Below are 19318 nucleotides of genomic sequence, written 5' to 3'. Positions count from 1 at the left end.
CTGAGGTTCACCTTTCTGGACAGGCATTTTCAGTTTGTTGCTCTTCCATTTAGTCTGCCTACAACTCAAATAATATTCACAAAGGTTGTAAGTGCCCTTTTGTGTGTGATCAGGTGTCAGGGAAGTGCAGTGTTTTCATACCTGGACGACAACTTGGTTCAAGATCCATCTTTTCCTTTAGCAATCTCACTCTAACCGACTCTAGACATTTCTTTAACAGCATGGTTGGAGGATCAACTTTACAAAAAGTTATTTGGTTTCTCAGACAAAAGGTAATTTTATTGGGTTTCCAAATAGAATCATTATCAATGATTCTTTCCCTAATAGAGCAGAGAAGGTTAAAATTGGTGTCAGCTAAACCCTCAACATCTCTCATTTTCTTCAGTGGCTCTCTGTATGGAAGTTCTAGGTCTCATGACTAAAGCCTCAGATGCAATTCTTTTGCTCGATTTCACATGTGGCCCCTTCAGCTTTGTATGCTGCTTCAATGGTACAGGGATTATACTCAGCTGTCTTAAAATATATTTACAAAACAGTCTCTAAATTGTAGGCAGGATCATCAGTTTATTATTCAGGAGGCTTCTTTTGCTCATCCTACTTGGACGGTGTCACTACAGATGCAAGTATTTCAGGTTGCAGAGCTGTTTGAGGGTCTCTGACAGCACAGAAAATTAGGGAACCTCAGGAGACGAGGTTACCAACCAATGTTCTAGTCTTACGTGCAATTTTCTGGGCTTTCAAGTTTGGCCTTTGTTGAAAAGGGAGTCTCATTTCAGTTTCCAGAAAAACAATGGTACAGTAGTAGCTTACATCAACTATCAGGGGGAACTCACAGTTCCCTGGCAATGATGGAAGTGTCTCGATTTCTGTCCTGGGCAGAAGCCAATTCTTGTATAGTCTCTGCAATTCACATCTAAGGAGTGAACAATTGGAAGACAGTGATAGTGGATTCTCTTGTAGTTCCTTGGTCATTTCAACCTGCTGATCTGTTTCCACCTCTGGTTATTTACTAGATAAGGCTAGATAAGTTATTTAATGCTGATTGTTCCAGCTTGGCCTCGCAGGATTTATTATGGGAATCTGGTTCAGATGTCCAGTTCCCCTCCTTGGCCTCTTCCTCTGCGGTCAAACCTTCTGTCCTTTTTTCCATCTTAAGTCTCTAAACTTGATGGCATGGGAATTGAACGCTTAGTTCTGAGACATAAGTTCTGAGACATAGGAGTTTCTCTGATTCCATAAATGAAAATCTATGACAAGGCCTGGAAGGTCTTTATTTTATGCTGTATTAATTATGTTTTTTTCCTGGCATTCTTTCAGGATTCCAATGAATTTATAGTTTTATAGTTAATGGCCTATCTACCAGTGCTCTGAAAGGGCAGATTTCTGCTTTTTTCAGTTTTGTTCCACAGAAAGATTTCTAATCTTCCTGATTTTAATAGTTTTGTTCAGGCTTTGGTTCGTATTAAACCTGCTATTAAGTTTATTTCCCCTCCATATAATCTGAACCTAGTGTTAAGGGTTTTGCAGGCTCCTCATTTTAAACCTATGCATAAAGTATATATTAAACTACTTTCTTGGAAAGTGTTGTTTCTTTTGGCTATTTCTTCTGTTAGAAGAGTTTCTGAGTTATCTACTCTTTAATGTGAACCTCCTTATCTGATTTTTCAACAGGATAAGGCTGTTTTACGGACGTCATTTAAATTTACGCCTAAGGTTGTTTCTTCTGATAACTTTAGCAGATAGATTGTTGTTCCTTCTTTGTGTCCTAATCCTAAGAATGCTTCTGAAAGATATTTGCATGAATTGGATTATGTTAAAAATATTAGGTTGATGCTACTAAGGATTTTAGACAAACTTCTAGTTTGTTTGTTCTTTTTATTCTGGTCCTAGGAAAGGACAGAATGCCTCTGATATTTCTTTAGCTTCTTGGTTAAAACTTTAGCTTCACAAAGCTTTTTGGGGGGCAGGTCTGCCTCTACTGCAGCGGATTACTGCTCATTCTACTTTCTAATATTTTAATATCTAAATTCTAATATTTTTATATTTTTGCTTCTTCTAAAGCAGCCTTTGGTAGAAAGGTTATTCAGCAGTTGTCTCAGTTTGATTTATTTTAAGTACTTAAAAAAATTATCATTGGGATCATGGATTTATTGTCTCAGTGAAAAAAGATGTTTTTAAATCCCTCCCTTTCTGTTATTACTCGTGGACTCCACAACTTGGGTATTAGTTCCCAAGAGTAAAGGATTGTGGACTCTCACCACCTGTATGAAATAATACAGAATTTATACTTACCTGATAAATTAATTTCTTTCAGGGTGGTGAGAGTCCACTAGACCCCACCCTTTGTTTTTTTCTGGGGTTAGTATTTTCTTCTGCACATCTTTTTTTCCATGCTCCTTTTATGGTTCATATTCCTTTTTCTTACCTCACTTGTTTGCCTATACATTTAGACTGAGGTATGTGTCAGGTAGGAGGCTTTTTTTTAGTGCTCTTGGGGTTTGGGAATCTTTTCCTCCTCCTAGTGGTAGAGGAGAGTAATCCCCAAAAGTAAAAGGATCATGGACTCTCACCACCAAAAATAAAGGATAATAGAATCTCAATTAATTTATTAGGTAAGAATAAATTATGTTTTTTGATGTGTTTTGTGCAACTTTTTTGATTTGCAAAACAGTTCACCAGAGCTCTGAGGACACGGTAATCATTCTAGCATAAATTATGATTTCACTCAAGCAATATTGATTAGTTTCAACTCGTACTACTAGCAGTGAACCCGATGAGCACAAACGACCGTGATAAATCCCTTATCGCTCACACACAGACATTAGCACTCCACTCGTAATATGGCCCTTTATTTTTCATACAATCACACATTTTTTTGTTCATCCAAAAGCTCTCTCCTAGTTGTGCACACATTTTAATAGTTGTCTTCATCAGTGCACAGACAAAACATTCAGGCCCATTTATCAAGCTCCGTACGGAGCTTGAAGGGCCGTGTTTCTGGCGAGTCTTCAGTCTAAAGACCGCTGCTCCATAACCCTGTCCGCCTGCTCTGAACAGGCGGACAGGAATCGCCGGACATCAACCCGATCGAATACGATCGGGTTGATTGACAGCTCCCTGCTGTTGGCCGCGAGTCAGCAGGGGGCGGCGTTGCACCAGCAGCTCTTGTGAGCTGCTGGTGCAATGTTAAATGCGGAGAGCGTATTGCTCTCCGCATTTAGCGAGGTATTGCGGACCTGATCCGCAGTGTCGGATCAGGTCCGCAAGCCCTTTGATAAATGGGCCTGAATATGTCTGATATCATAAATAGCAATGGTTATGGATAAAATTATGCATAGTGAGATAAACTTAGAAAACACAAATAACATTTTTAGAATGGTAAAAATGGATGTTTATTTTAATATTTTCCTATTATTTCTCTTTCTAACAGATTCTTGCGGTGTTTCGCAATCCTAAAGATACTGCTGTGTCATTTTTCCATTTTTATAATAACAACCCCATGCTTCCTAACTATAGTTCGTGGGATACATTTTTCCAAGATTTCATAACTGGCAAAGGTAATTTACTAATCATTTTCAAAGAATTGTTTGTGTTAGATATAATCATATTTCTATAAATATCAGAGTTAAAGGGACTCTGGTCAAAATTTAAATGCACATAGATTAATTATATATTTGAATAAAAACATATGCAATAAACATGTATTGGCAAAAATGCTTCTAGTAAAAGTTATAACTGTTTTAGTGCCAACAATTTTCTCTGCATTGGCATGTGAACTATAGCTAGATATTCTCTGTACACCATCATTTTAAATACTGCAGCTGCTCAGATCACCAGTGGGGTTTGTATCATGTGAGCAATTAATAAATTGAGCCAGTACCAGATGGAACAAGCACCTTAGGCTTTCTGAGTATGTGATGTTTAAAATGTTGGTGCAAGTTGCATATTTGAATACACATTTGAAACAGCTATAGCTTTTAGTAGAAGCATTTTGCTAATACATGTAAATTACATAAATTCTTCTATTCAAAACTCAAATGTATCCATAAAAAACTGGTAAACCAAGTAGCGCTAATCCTAACTCTATATATGTTTATACAATAAAAGTATCTATAAATATATACAAAATTCAATGTAACACATAAATGTATCACCCACAGCATATAAAAATATATATAAATTCCCAAAATGAGTAGATAATTGAAAAATATAATCCAATATTCATAGGCAGTTAAAATATACAATTCATATACAGATATATATATATCTAGAACAGGGAAGTCCGACAGCTCCTCTTTCAAAGGTGATTCCACAGACCTTATATCGAAATTTTTCTTTAAAAAAGAGAGAGGAGAAGAGCACAGACTCAAATGCAGAGTAATAATTCTTTAATGTATATGCACACATGACAAGTGGCAACTTACAAAGTAAGTATTTAAAAACAGCAATGGACACCATGGCCTCTAATTATCAAGCTCCGTACGTACCTGCCTTCGCCGGCCCCAATACGCTCGCCTTAGCTCGCCTCACATCGCCGCCGCGGACCTGAATATGTTCGCCAAAGTTATCAAAAAAGCTGTCAAAAAGCTGCGCACCAAGTACGGGGCGATGAGCAGCGGACTGTGATAGTTATCACTCATCCGATCTCGCTGCTCTTCGGCTTTTCTACAGCTTTATTGATAAGCTGTCACTAAGCACCCACACTATACTATACTGTTCTACCCCCTATACCGCCGCTCCCGGAGCCCCCTGCAACTAAATAAAGTTATTAACCCCTAAACCGCCGCTCCTAGACCCCGCCGCAACTATAATAAATATATTAACCCCTAAACCGCCGCTCCCGGACCCCGCCGCAACTATAATAAATGTATTAACCCCTAAACCGCTGCTCCCGGACCCCTCCGCCACCTACATAATACCTATTAACCCCTATCCTGCCCCTCCTATACCGCCGCCACCTATAATAAATTTATTAACCCCTATCCTGCCGATCCCGTACCCCGCCGCAACTAAATAAATTGTTTAACCCCTAAACCGCCGCTCCCGGACCCTGCCACCACCTATCTTAAACTTATTAACCCCTAATCTGCCCCCCCTACACCGTCGCCACCTATAATAAATGTATTAACCCCTATCCTGCCCCTCCTATACCGCCGCCACCTATATTAAACTAATTAACCCCTAAACCTAAGTCTAACACTAACCCTAACACCCCCCTAACTGAAATATTATTTTAATAAATCTAAATAAAAATTACTCTTATTAACTAAATTAATCCTATTTAAAACTAAATACTTACCTATAAAATAAACCCTAATATAGCTACAATATAACTAATAATTACATTGTAGCTATTTTAGGATTTATTTTTATTTTACAGGCAAATTTAAATTTATTTTAACTAGGTACAATAGTTATTAAATAGTTATTAACTATTTAATAGCTACCTAGATAAAATAAAGACAAATTTACCTGTAAAATAAAAACTAACCTAAGTTACAATTACACCTAACACTACACTATCATTAAATAAATTATTCCTATTTAAAACTAAATACTTACCTGTAAAATAAACCCTAACGGCTAGATTTAGAGTTGGGCGGTAGCCGTGAAAACCAGCGTTAGAGGCTCCTAACACTGGTTTTAGGCTAACTCCGGTATTTGGAGTCACTTAAAAAAGGGTCTAACGCTCACTTTTCAGCCACGACTTTTCCATACCGCAGATCCCCTTACGTCAATTGCGTATCCTATCTTTTCAATGGGATCTTTCTAACTCCGGTATTTAGAGTCGTGTCTGAAGTGAGCGTTAGAAATCTAACGACAAAACTCCAGCCGCAGAAAAAAGTCAGTAGTTAAGAGCTTTTTGGGCTAACGCCGGTTCATAAAGCTCTTAACTACTGTACTCTAAAGTACACTAACACCCATAAACTACCTATGTACCCCTAAACCGAGGTCCCCCCACATCGCCGCCACTCGATTAAATGTTTTTAACCCCTAATCTGCCGACCGCCACCTACGTTATACTTATGTACCCCTAATCTGCTGCCCCTAACACCGCCGACCCCTGTATTATATTTATTAACCCCTAATCTACCCCCCACAACGTCGCCGCCAGCTACCTACAATAATTAACCCCTAATCTGCCGACCGCAAAGCGCCACCACCTACATTATAGCTATGTACCCCTAATCTGCTGCCCCTAACACCACCGACCCCTATATTATATTTGTTAACCCCTAATCTGGCCCCCACTGCCGAGCGGACCGCACCGCTACTATAATAAAGTTATTAACCCCTAATCCACCTCACCAACCCTATAATAAATAGTATTAACCCCTAATCTGCCCTCCCTAACATCGCCGACACCTAACTTCAATTATTAACCCCTAATCTGCCGACCGGAGCTCACCGCTATTCTAATAAATGTATTAACCCCTAAAGCTAAGTCTAACCCTAACACTAACACCCCCCTAACTTAAATATAATTTTAATCTAATGAAATTAATTAACTCTTATTAAATAAATTATTCCTATTTAAAGCTAAATACTTACCTGTAAAATAAATCCTAATATAGCTACAATATAAATTATAATTACATTGTAGCTATTTTAGGATTAATATTTATTTTACAGGCAACTTTGTAATTATTTTAACCAGGTACAATAGCTATTAAATAGTTAAGAACTATTTAATAGCTACCTAGTTAAAATAATTACAAAATTACCTGTAAAATAAATCCTAACCTAAGTTACAATTAAACCTAACACTATACTATCATTAAATTAATTAAATAAAATACCTATAATTACCTACAATTAAACCTAACACTACACTATCAATACATTAATTAAATACAATATCTACAAATAACTACAATGAAATAAACTAACTAAAGTACAAAAAATAAAAAAGAACTAAGTTACAAAAAATAAAAAAATATTTACAAACATAAGAAAAATATTACAACAATTTTAAACTAATTACACCTACTCTAAGCCCCCTAATAAAATAACAAAGACCCCCAAAATAAAAAATGCCCTACCCTATTCTAAATTACTAAAGTTCAAAGCTCTTTTACCTTACCAGCCCTGAACAGGTCCCTTTGCGGGGCATGCCCCAAGAAGTTCAGCTCTTTTGCCTGTAAAAAAAACATACAATACCCCCCCCAACATTACAACCCACCACCCACATACCCCTAATCTAACCCAAACCCCTCTTAAATAAACCTAACACTAAGCCCCTGAAGATCATCCTACCTTGTCTTCACCTCACCAGGTATCACCGATCCGTCCTGGCTCCAAAATCTTCATCCAACCCAAGCGGGGGCTGGCGATCCATCATCCGGTGGCTGAAGAGGTCCAGAAGAGGCTCCAAAGTCTTCATCCTATCCGGGAAGAAGAGGCGATCCGGACCGGCAACCATCTTGATCCAAGCGGCATCTTCTATCTTCATCCGATGACGACCGGCTCCATCCTGAAGACCTCCACCGCGGACCCATCTTCTTCCGGCGATGTCCAACTGAAGAATGATGGTTCCTTTAAGGGACGTCATCCAAGATGGCGTCCCTCGAATTCCGATTGGCTGATAGAATTCTATCAGCCAATCGGAATTAAGGTAGGAATATTCTGATTGGCTGATGGAATCAGCCAATCAGAATCAAGTTCAATCCGATTGGCTGATCCAATCAGCCAATCAGATTGAGCTCGCATTCTATTGGCTGTTCCGATCAGCCAATAGAATGCGAGCTCAATCTGATTGGCTGATTGGATCAGCCAATCGGATTGAACTTGATTCTGACTGGCTGATTCCATCAGCCAATCAGAATATTCCTACCTTAATTCCGATTGGCTGATAGAATCCTATCAGCCAATCGGAATTCGAGGGACGCCATCTTGGATGACATCCCTTAAAGGAACCGTCATTCTTCAGTTGGACGTCGTCGGAAGAAGATGGGTCCGCGGTGGAGGTCTTCAGGATGGAGCCGGTCGTCATCGGATGAAGATAGAAGATGCCGCTTGGATCAAGATGGTTGCCGGTCCGGATCGCCTCTTCTTCCCGGATAGGATGAAGACTTTGGAGCCTCTTCTGGACCTCTTCAGCCACCGGATGATGGATCGCCAGCCCCCGCTTGGGTTGGATGAAGATTTTGGAGCCAGGACGGATCGGTGATACCTGGTGAGGTGAAGACAAGGTAGGATGATCTTCAGGGGCTTAGTGTTAGGTTTATTTCAGGGGGGTTTGGGTTAGATTAGGGGTATGTGGGTGGTGGGTTGTAATGTTGGGGGGGTATTGTATGTTTTTTTTTACAGGCAAAAGAGCTGAACTTCTTGGGGCATGCCCCGTAAAGGGCCCTGTTCAGGGCTGGTAAGGTAAAAGAGCTTTGAACTTTAGTAATTTAGAATAGGGTAGGGCATTTTTTATTTTGGGGGTCTTTGTTATTTTATTAGGGGGCTTAGAGTAGGTGTAATTAGTTTAAAATTGTTGTAATATTTTTCATATGTTTGTAAATATTTTTTTATTTTTTGTAACTTAGTTCTTTTTTATTTTTTGTACTTTAGTTAGTTTATTTCATTGTAGTTATTTTATTTAATTAATGTATTGATAGTGTAGTGTTAGGTTTAATTGTAGGTAATTATAGGTACTTTATTTAATTAATTTAATGATAGTATAGTGTTAGGTTTAATTGTAACTTAGGTTAGGATTTATTTTACAGGTAATTTTGTTATTATTTTAACTAGGTAACTATTAAATAGTTCTTAACTATTTAATAGCTATTGTACCTGGTTAAAATAATTACAAAGTTACCTGTAAAATAAATATTAATCCTAAAATAGCTATAATATAATTATAATTTATAGTGTAGCTATATTAGGATTTATTTTACAGGTAAGTATTTAGCTTTAAATAGGAATAATTTATTTAATAAGAGATAATTAATTTCGTTAGATGTAAATTATATTTAAGTTAGGGGGGTGTTAGTGTTAGGGTTAGACTTAGCTTTAGGGGTTAATACATTTATTAGAATAGCGGTGAGCTCCAGTCGGCAGATTAGGGGTTAATAAATAAAGTTAGGTGTCGGCGATGTTAGGGAGGGCAGATTAGGGGTTAATACTATTTATTATAGGGTTAGTGAGGCGGATTAGGGGTTAATAACTTTATTATAGTAGCGCTCAGGTCCGGTCGGCAGATTAGGGGTTAATAAGTGTAGGCAGGTGGAGGCGACGTTGTGGGGGGCAGATTAGGGGTTAATAAATATAATATAGGGGTCGGCGATGTTAGGGCAGCAGATTAGGTGTACATAGGGATAATGTAAGTAGCGGCGGTTTACGGAGCTGCAGATTAGGGGTTAATAATAATATGCAGGGGTCAGCGATAGCGGGGGCGGCAGATTATGGGTTAATAAGTGTAAGGCTAGGGGTGTTTAGACTCGGGGTACATGTTAGAGTGTTAGGTGCAGACGTAGGAAGTGTTTCCGCATAGCAAACAATGGGGCTGCGTTAGGAGCTGAACGCGGCTTTTTTGCAGGTGTTAGGTTTTTTTTCAGCTCAAACAGCCCCATTGTTTCCTATGGGGGAATCGTGCACGAGCACGTTTTTGAGGCTGGCCGCGTCCGTAAGCAACTCTGGTATCGAGAGTTGAAGCTGCGTTAAATATGCTCTACGCTCCTTTTTTGGAGCCTAACGCAGCCTTTATGTGGACTCTCAATACCAGAGTTATTTTTATGGTGCGGCCAGAAAAAAGCCAGCGTTAGCTTTTCGGGTCGTTACCGACAAAACTCCAAATCTAGCCGTAAGATAGCTACAATGTAATTAATAATTACATTGTAGCTATTTTAGGATTTATATTTATTTTACAGGCAACTTTGTATTTATTTTAACTAGGTACAATAGTTATTAAAGGGACAGTCTAGGCCAAAATAAACTTTCATGATTCAGATAGAGCATGTAATTTTAAACAATTTTCCAATTTACTTTTATCATCAATTTTGCTTTGTTCTCATGGTATTCTTAGTTGAAAGCTTAATCTAGGAGGTTCATATGCTAATTTCTTAGACCTTGAAGCCCACCTCTTTTCAGATTGCATTTTAACAGTTTTTCACCACTAGAGGGTGTTAGTTCACGTATTTCATATAGATAACACTGTGCTCGTGCACGTGAAGTTATCTGGGAGCAGGCACTGATTGGCTAGACTGCAAGTCTGTCAAAAAAACTGAAAAAAGGGGCAGTTTGCAGAGGCTTAGATACAAGATAATCACAGAGGTTAAAAGTATATTATTATAACTGTGTTGGTTATGCAACACTGGGAAATGGGTAATAAAGGGATTATCTATCTTTTAAAACAATAAAAATTCTGGTGTAGACTGTCCCTTTAAATAGTTATTAACTATTTAATAACTACCTAGCTAAAAGAAATACAAAATTACCTGTAAAATAAATCATAACCTAAGTTACAATTAAACCTAACACTACACTATCATTAAATAAATTAAATAAATTAACTACAAGTAGCTACAATTAAATACAATTAAATAAACTAACTAAAGTACACAAAAAACCAACCTAGCAGACTGGCATCCGTGGTCATGATCATCCAAGAAGGTCTCTGGAAGCATGTGCCCTGAGACAGATGTTCCTGTGAGAAAACCACCACCATGGAAGAGAGACTCTCATTGACACATCTAGATCTATCCTCTGAGACAGATCCGAATGGTTTCTGTTCCATTGCTGAGCATGCATAACTGCAGAGCTCTCAAATGGAATCGAGGAAAGGGAATGATGTCCATGGAAGCGACCATCAGACCAATTGCCTCCATACATTGAGCTACTGATGCCCGAACAGTAGACTGAAGAGAGAGGCAAGCAGAGAGAATTTTGTATTTCCTGATCTCCGTCAGAAAAATTTTCATAGATATGGAATCTATTATAGCCCATAAGAACACCACCCTAGCTGGAACAAGGGAACTCTTTCCCAGATTCACATTCCATCCATTGGAAGGTAGAGAAGACAACAAGATCTCTGCACAAGAGTTTGCTTCTTGAAAAGATGGTGCCTTAACCAATATGTCGTCTAAGAATGGCGCCACTGCAATTCCCAGAGACCTGATCACTGCCAAGAGAGCCCCCAGAACCTTTGAAAAAATTCTGGGAGCTGTGACAAGGCCAAAAGGAAGAGCCACAAACTGTAAATGTTTGTCTAGAAAAGTGAATCTCAGGAATTTGTAATGATCCCTGTGAATAAGAACATGAAGATATGCATCCTTCAGGTCTATGGTCGTCATGAACTGACCCTCTTGGACCATAGGAAGAATGGACCGAATGGTCTCCATTTTGAAGGATGGCACCCTTTGAAACTTGTTGAGACACTTTAGGTCTAAAATGGGATGAAAAGTTCCCTCATTTTTGGGAACCACAAATAGATTTGAATAAAATCCTAGACCCTGTTCCTTTACAGGACATGGAACAATCACTCCCAGAGATTAAAGATCCTGAAGATTGCCTCTCTTTTTACCTGATCTGCAGATAATCTTGAGAGGTGAAATCTGAACTCTATCTTGTAACCCTGGGTAACTATGCCCACAACCCAAGGATCTGGGACATCTCGAAACCATGCCTGACAAAACAGGGAATGTCTACCACCCACTTGATCTGATCCCGGACCGAGGGCTGATCCTTCATGCTGAGAGAGTCAGCTGTGGGTTTCTTAGATTGTTTCCCCTTGTTCCAAGACTGACTGGGTCTCCAAGAAGACATAGATTGCACCTGTTTGGAAGCGGAAGAGGAAGACTTCTGACCTTTGAAATTATGAAAGGAACGAAAAATTACTTTGATATCCTTAAAGTCTAATCTTCTTGTCTTGCGGTAGAAAAGATCCTTTTCCATCCGTAATATCAGATATTATTTCTGCCAATCCAGGTCCAAACAAAGACTTACCCTTGTAAGGAAGTGCTAAAAGCTTAGATTTGGAGGAAACATCAGCTGACCAAGATTTAAGCCACAAAGCCCTGCGGGCCAAGACAGATAAGCCAGACATCTTGGCCCCCAATCTAATAACTTGCATGTTAGCATCAGAAATAAAGAAATTGACTATCTTAAGAGCCTTAATCCTATCCTGAATCTCCTCCAACAGAATCTCCTCTAAAATAGATTCAGACAAGTCATCACACCAATAAGATGCTGCACTTGTTACTGTGTCAATACCAACAGCAGGTTGCCACTGTAAACCCTGATGAACAAACATCTTCTTCAAATAATCCTCCATCTTCTTGTCCATTGGATCCTTAAAAGAGCAACTATCTTCTATAGGAATCATAGTCCTCTTAGCCAGAGAATAAATAGCCCCTTCTACTTTAAGCATTGTGCGCCATGAATCTTTAATGGAATCAGCATCAGGAAACATCCTTTTAAAGACTGAAGATGGGGAGAAAGGAATCCCTGGCTTCTCCCATTCTTGTGCAATAATCTCCATCATACAGTCTGGAACAGGAAACACTTCCACGGAGGAAGGAACATCCTAGAATCTATTAAGCTTACTAGATTTCTTAGGGTTAACCACAACTAGAAAGTCAGAGTCGTCCAAAGTAGCCAATACCTCCTTTAACAATACACAAAGGTGTTCAAGCTTAAACCTGAAATGTACTTCTTCAACTTCAGACAAAGGATTTACACTGTCAGAATCTGAGAAGCTACAGAGGAAACGTCCTCCTCAATGTTATGAAGAAGATCAACCTGCATAGCAGCAGCTGAAACAGCCACCTTACAATCTGTTAAATGTTTAGTTTTCCTCTTTCATTTTCCCTATACAGGAAAAGCAGATAATGCTGCAGATACCGCAGAAGATATCCGTACGGCAAAATCTGCAGGCAAATATACTCAACCAGGAGGTTAAGAGGAACCACAAGGCACTGCATGTGATGCCATAAAGGCTTGGGACGTTGGAGGAGAAAGCTGTGGCATTGCCTGAACAGTATCATCCTGAGAGACATTAGGCTCATAAAGCAAGCAATAATTTTTCTTTACATTGAAGCGTTCTAGCTAAACAAGTAGAACAAAATTGCAAAGGAGAAACAATTTGTGCCTCTATACATAATAAGCATTTATTAAAAGCAATAGTATCATTATCCATATCCGTAGCTAGAAAAATTAGACCCCAAAAATAAAATTAAAATTTGAAGAAAGGACTACTATCACTTTAAGAGAGTCCTAAAAAGCGTTATAATGAAACACAGCTTAAATAGAAAAGAAAACTAAAACTTGGAACCTCTACACCTCAGCAGAGCTGAGATGCCTATCGCAATTCTAGGAGACTCGAAGAGCCAACAACACACGACTGCACACAAGCCGAAAACAGACTGCTGATAAGCACAGTGACGCTGATCCGTTCCGTATATCGAAAACACAGGAGTCACATGATCGGCCTATCTGTAAATGCGCAGAAATGAGTAAAAGCATGCAATCTGAAAAGATACCTAGCAACAGCCCTTACTATACACAAACAGTGCAAACCATTGCCGCCCTAAACAGGACTGCCCCTAATAAAACACTTAAAGCCAAGTGAAAAATAAAAAGAGCCACATAGAGGAATATTCCCCAAATAAGGGAAAATTAATTCCTGGTCCCAACATAGTGCCTACAGAGACCTGTAGAAAAAAGAAAGAACAGAATAACCAACTCTGGCTTTCTATACCTAGGGCAGCAATATGTTAGGAAACTATCGCCTAGATTGAGAGTTTTGTCGGTAAAGACCTGCGGTGCTAACGCTCCTTTTTTTTTCCAGCACACCCTTAAGACAACGCTGGTATTACGAGTTGTCTGAATGGCTGCGTTAGCCTCAGAAAAGTGAGCGTTGAGCATAATTTAGCTCCACTTCAACCTTCAATACCAGCGTTGCCTACGGTAGCGGTAAGCTAGAAAAACGTGCTCATGCACGATATCCCCATAGGAAACAATGGGGCTGAGCTGGCTGAAAAAAAACCTAACACCTGCAAAAAAGCAGCGTTCAGCTCCTAACGCAGCCCCATTGTTTCCTATGGGGAAACACTCTCTAAGTCTACACCTAACACCCTAACATGAACCCCGAGTCTAAACACCCCTAACCTTACACTTATTAACCCCTAATCTGCAGCCCCCGCTATCGCTGACACCTGCATAATATTATTAACCCCTAATCTGCCGCTCCGGACACCGCCGCAACCTACATTATAGCTATGAACCCCTAATCTACTGCCCCTAACATCGCCGACACCTATATTATATTTATTACCCCCTAATCTGCCCCCCCAACGTCGCCGCCACCTACCTACATTTATTAACCCCTAATCTGCTGACCGGACCTCGCCGCCACTATAATAAATGTATTAACCCCTAAACCACCGCACTCCCGCCTCGCAAACACTATAATAAATTGTATTAACCCCTAATCTGCCCTCCCTAACATCGCCGCCACCTACCTACAATTATTAACCCCTAATCTGCCGACCGGACCTTGCCGCCACTATAATAAAGTTATTAACCCCTAAACCTAAGTCTAACCCTAACCCTAACACCCCCCTAACTTAAATATAATTTAAATTAATCTAAATAAATTTACTATAATTAAATAAATTATTCCTATTTAAAACTAAATACTTACCTATAAAATAAACCCTTATATAGCTACAATATAACTAATAGTTACATTGTAGCTATTTTAGGATTTATATTTATTTTACAGGCAACTTTGTATTTATTTTAACTATGTACAATAGCTATTAAATAGTTAATAACTATTTAATAGCTACCTAGTTAAAATAATTACAAAATTACCTGTAAAATAAATCCTAACCTATGATAGAAATACACCTAACACTACACTATCAATAAATTAATTAAATAAATTACCTACAATTAGCTAAACTAAAATACAATTAAATAAACTAATCTATAATACAAAAAAACAAACACTAAATTACATAAAATAAAAAAAATTACAAGAAGTTTAAACTAATTACACCTAATCTAAGCCCCCTAATAAAATAAAAAAGCCCCCCCCAAAATAATAAAATGCCCTATCCTATTCTAAATTACAAAATAATCAGCTCTTTTACCAGCCCTTAAAAGGGCTTTTTGCGGGGCATTGCCCCAAAGTAATCAGCTCTTTTACCTGTAAATAAAAATACAACCCCCCCAACATTAAAACCCACCACCCACATACCCCTACTCTAACCCACCCAAACCCCCCTTAAATAAACCTAACACTATCCCCCTGAAGATCTCCCTACCTTGAGTCGTCTTCACCTAGCCGAGCCGAATTCTTCATCCAAGAGGAGCAAGCAGAGGTCCTCCATCCGGTAGAAGTCTTCATCCAAGCGGGGCAAGAAGAGGTCCTCCATCCAGTAGAAGTCTTCATCCAAGCGGGGCAAGAAGAGGTCCTCCATCCAGTAGAAGTCTTCATCCAAGCGGGGTCTTCTATTTTCATCCATCTGGAGTGGAGCGGAACCATCTTCCATACAGCCGACGCGGAGCCATCCTCTTCAACTGACGGACTAACGACGAATGACAGTTCCTTTAAGGGGCATCATCCAAGCTGGCGTCCCTTGAATTCCGATTGGCTGATAGGATTCTATCAGCCAATCGGAATTAAGGTAAGAAAAATCTGATTGGCTGATTCAATCAGCCAATCAGATTGAAGTTCAATCCGATTGGCTGATCCAATCAGCCAATCAGATTGACCTCGCATTCTATTGGCTGTTCCGATCAGATTTTTCTTACCTTAATTCCGATTGGCTGATAGAATCCTATCAGCCAATCAGAATTCGAGAGACGCCATCTTGGATGACGTCCTTAAAGGAACCGTCATTCGTCGTTAGTCTGTCGGTTGAAGAGGATGGCTCCTCGTCGGCTGTATGGAAGATGGCTCCGCTCCGCTACGGTGGATGAAGATAGAAGACCCCGCTTGGATGAAGACTTCTACCGGATGTAGGACCTCTTCTTGCCCCGCTTGGATGAAGACTTCTACCGGATGGAGGACCTCTTCTTGCTCCGCTTGGATGAAGAATTCAGCTCGGCTGGGTGAAGACGACTCAAGGTAGGGAGATCTTCAGGGGGTTAGTGTTAGCTTTATTTAAGGGGGGTTTGGGTGGGTTAGAGTAGGGGTATGTGGGTGGTGGGTTTTAATATTGGGGGGTTGTATTTTTTTTTTCAGGTAAAAGAGCTGATTACTTTGGGGCAATGCCCCGCAAAAAGCCCTTTTAAGGGCTGGTAAAGGAGCTGATTACTTTGTCATTTAGAATAGGGTAAGGCATTTTATTATTTTGGGGGGCTTTTTTATTTTATTAGGGGGCTTAGATTAGGTGTAATTAGTTTAAACTTCTTGTAAAAAAATGTTTATTTTCTGTAATTTAGTGTTTGGGTTTTTTTGTATTATAGATTAGTTTATTTAATTGTATTTTAGTTTAGCTAATTGTAGGTAATTTATTTAATTAATTTATTGATAGTGTAGTGTTAGGCGTATTTGTAACTTAGGTTAGGATTTATTTTACAGGTAATTTTGTAATTATTTTAACTAGGTAGCTATTAAATAGTTATTAACTATTTAATAGCTATTGTACCTAGTTAAAATAAATACATAGTTGCCTGTAAAATAAATATAAATCCTAAAATAGCTACAATGTAACTATTAGTTATATTGTAGCTATATTATGGTTTATTTTATAAGTAAGTATTTAGTTTTAAATAGGAATAATTTATTTAATTATAGTAAATTTATTTAGATTAATTTAAATTATAATTAAGTTAGGGGGGTGTTAGGGTTAGGGTTAGACTTAGGTTTAGGGGTTAATAACTTTATTATAGTGGCGGTGAGGTCTGGGCAGCACATTAGGGGTTAATAATTGTAGGTAGGTTGCGGTGATGTTAGGGAGGGCAGATTAGGGGTTAATACAATTTATTATAGTGTTTGCAAGGCGGGAGTGCAGCGGTTTAGGGGTTAATACATTTATTATAGTGGCGGCGAGGTCTGGTTGGCAGATTAGGGGTTAATAAGTGTAGGTAGGTGGTGGCGACGTTGGGGGGGGCATATTAGGGGGTAATAAATATAATATAAGTGTTGGCGATGTTAAGGGCAGCAGATTAGGGGTTCATAGGTATAATATAGGTTGCAGCGGTGTCCGGAGCGGCAGATTAGGGGTTAAAAAATTATTATAGGGTTTGCGATGTGGGGGGGGGGCTCGGTTTAGGGGTTCACAGGTAGTTTATGGGTGTTAGTCTACTTTATAGCACAGTAGTTAAGAGCTTTATGTTCCCGCGTTAGCTCATAAAGCTCTTAACTACTGACTTTTTTTGACGGTAGGAGTCTTGTCAGTAGAGGCCCTACCGCTCACTTCTTCCAAGACTCATAATACCAGCATTAGGCAAATCCCATAGAAAAGATAGGATATGCAATTGACGTAAGGGGATCTGCGGTAGCCTCGAGTCGCGGAATGAAAGTGAGCGGTAGATCCTTTCCTGCCAGACTCTAAATACCAGTGGGCGTTAAAAAGCAGCATTTGGACCCCTTAACGCTGCTTTTGACGGCTAATGCCAAACTCTAAATCTAGGCGAAAGTAAGCATAACCTTACAACTTCCTAACTGCTTAAAAGCCACCACTACTCTGCTGCAGAGATTGGCATGGACACAGCTAAACCCCAATTCCTTGCTTGCAGGGAAAAATATCCAAAAAAGGAAATTAATTTCTTCAGACACCAAACTTCACCTCCTCCATTGACAGAGGCAAAGAGAATGACTGGGGATTATGGGTAGGGGAGTGATACTTAACAGCTTTACTGTGGTGCTCGTTGCCTCCTCCTGCTGGCCTCCTCCTGCTGACCAGGAGTGATATTCCCACTAGTAATTGATGACGTTGTGAACTCACCATATCTTAGGAAAGAAATATGTATGATGGGGTCATGGGTGTGGCCTAAGGTAGAGATTTGTGGTACAGCAATTTGTGACCCACCTATTACTATAGTGCCTAGTCACCAACCAGGTGTCCAGTATGTGTTTGGTGGACAACTGGTAATCCTTCCCCAGAACTGCTGCAAAATAGTCCATAATCTTGTGCTGGAGGCTACTTATTTCACTTGCATGCAAAGTAGCGGTGACTAGAGTTTCAGACTGCAGTTTTTATAGCAATAACTAAATAAATACTCACTAGTTCCCACATCATCATGCTTCAGTAGGGCAGCATTATGATGTGGGAACTAGTGGGGATTAATTTAGTTATGGTTGGAGGGATTAATGGGGTGTGGCAGCCTGAATTATTATGGTGGGTAGTTAGAGTATATCATTAATGTAGTTATAGTTGTGGTAGGAAGGGGTTAAATGTACAGAGGAGATCCAGCAGTTCATATTGATAACACTTGCATTAGTTGTGTCAGAGATTTTTGTTCCCCACTGTTATGGATATTGTTAGATGTCTTCATGATTGGGCATTATAACAGCACTGAAAGTAACTGGTTAAATATTAATATTTTGCTAGAAGAGACCCAATATTAATAAAGGAAGTATTTTAATACTCTCTTTAGAGTCAGGATTGCAGTCTTATGCTATATATTTAGTTTGTCATCTTGTGGATTACTTTCTCATCCTTGGTTATAAAAAACTACTAAGAAATATCTCTAAATATGTTTTATATATATACTAACTGTATAATAATTCACAAAATAAAAGACTCTATGACCTAAATATGTATAGTTTATAGGAGAGAAGGGAAAGAGGTGACATGATAGGAACCTTCAAATATATAAAGGGACTTAAAACAATTAAAGCTGAAAGCATTTTCTACAAAAAAAAGGAGTCACAAAGTTAGAGGGTAACAGATTCAGGAGAAATGTGAGGAAGCAGTTTTTTACAAAAAGGGTGGTGGATTGCTTGAATACAATTCCAATAGAGGTGGTAAACACAGGGACTTTAAAATAAATCAAAAATGCCTTTTGACACACATCCGGCTATCCTAAGAAATAATAAACATGTAAAGGGCAAGATTACAAGTAGGGCGCTATTTAAATCTCCCGCTCCAGCAATATCTGACCTAGAAGTAAGTTTATTGCGTGCATTGGGTTGCGCTCATATTACAAGTTGAAAGTGAACAGTTATTGCTCACGCGCTAACCTAACAAGCGTAAAAGCCCAACTTACAATATCTCGCATGAGATAACCTATTCCCCCCACAGAAGTCAACGGTGCAAAAAAATTGAAAAAAAACAAAACTTGCGAGCAAACACGATCACGCATTTAAATATGAATATTGCATAAATATGTTTTTACATTTTTTCATCTAATTAACGGCAAAGGACTCCAATGC

General features: G+C 39.0%; 1 protein-coding gene across 1 annotated transcript in view; it reads left to right on the top strand.

Moving 5' to 3' along the window:
- LOC128657942 (sulfotransferase 6B1-like) overlaps window positions 1-19318 on the top strand; it is a 193155-nt gene that overhangs the window by 46838 nt on the left and 126999 nt on the right. The window contains exon 4 of the mRNA XM_053712367.1: window positions 3431-3557. Coding sequence (XP_053568342.1) covers window positions 3431-3557 — 127 coding nt within the window. The remainder of the gene's footprint in view (window positions 1-3430; window positions 3558-19318) is intronic.

The sequence above is a fragment of the Bombina bombina genome, chromosome 4 (genome assembly GCF_027579735.1).
Source record: "Bombina bombina isolate aBomBom1 chromosome 4, aBomBom1.pri, whole genome shotgun sequence".
In the NCBI taxonomy this organism is placed as follows: Eukaryota; Metazoa; Chordata; class Amphibia; order Anura; family Bombinatoridae; genus Bombina; species Bombina bombina.
The sequence above is the reverse complement of the archived record's forward strand: the minus strand, read 5'-3'. Positions and strand labels throughout refer to the sequence as shown.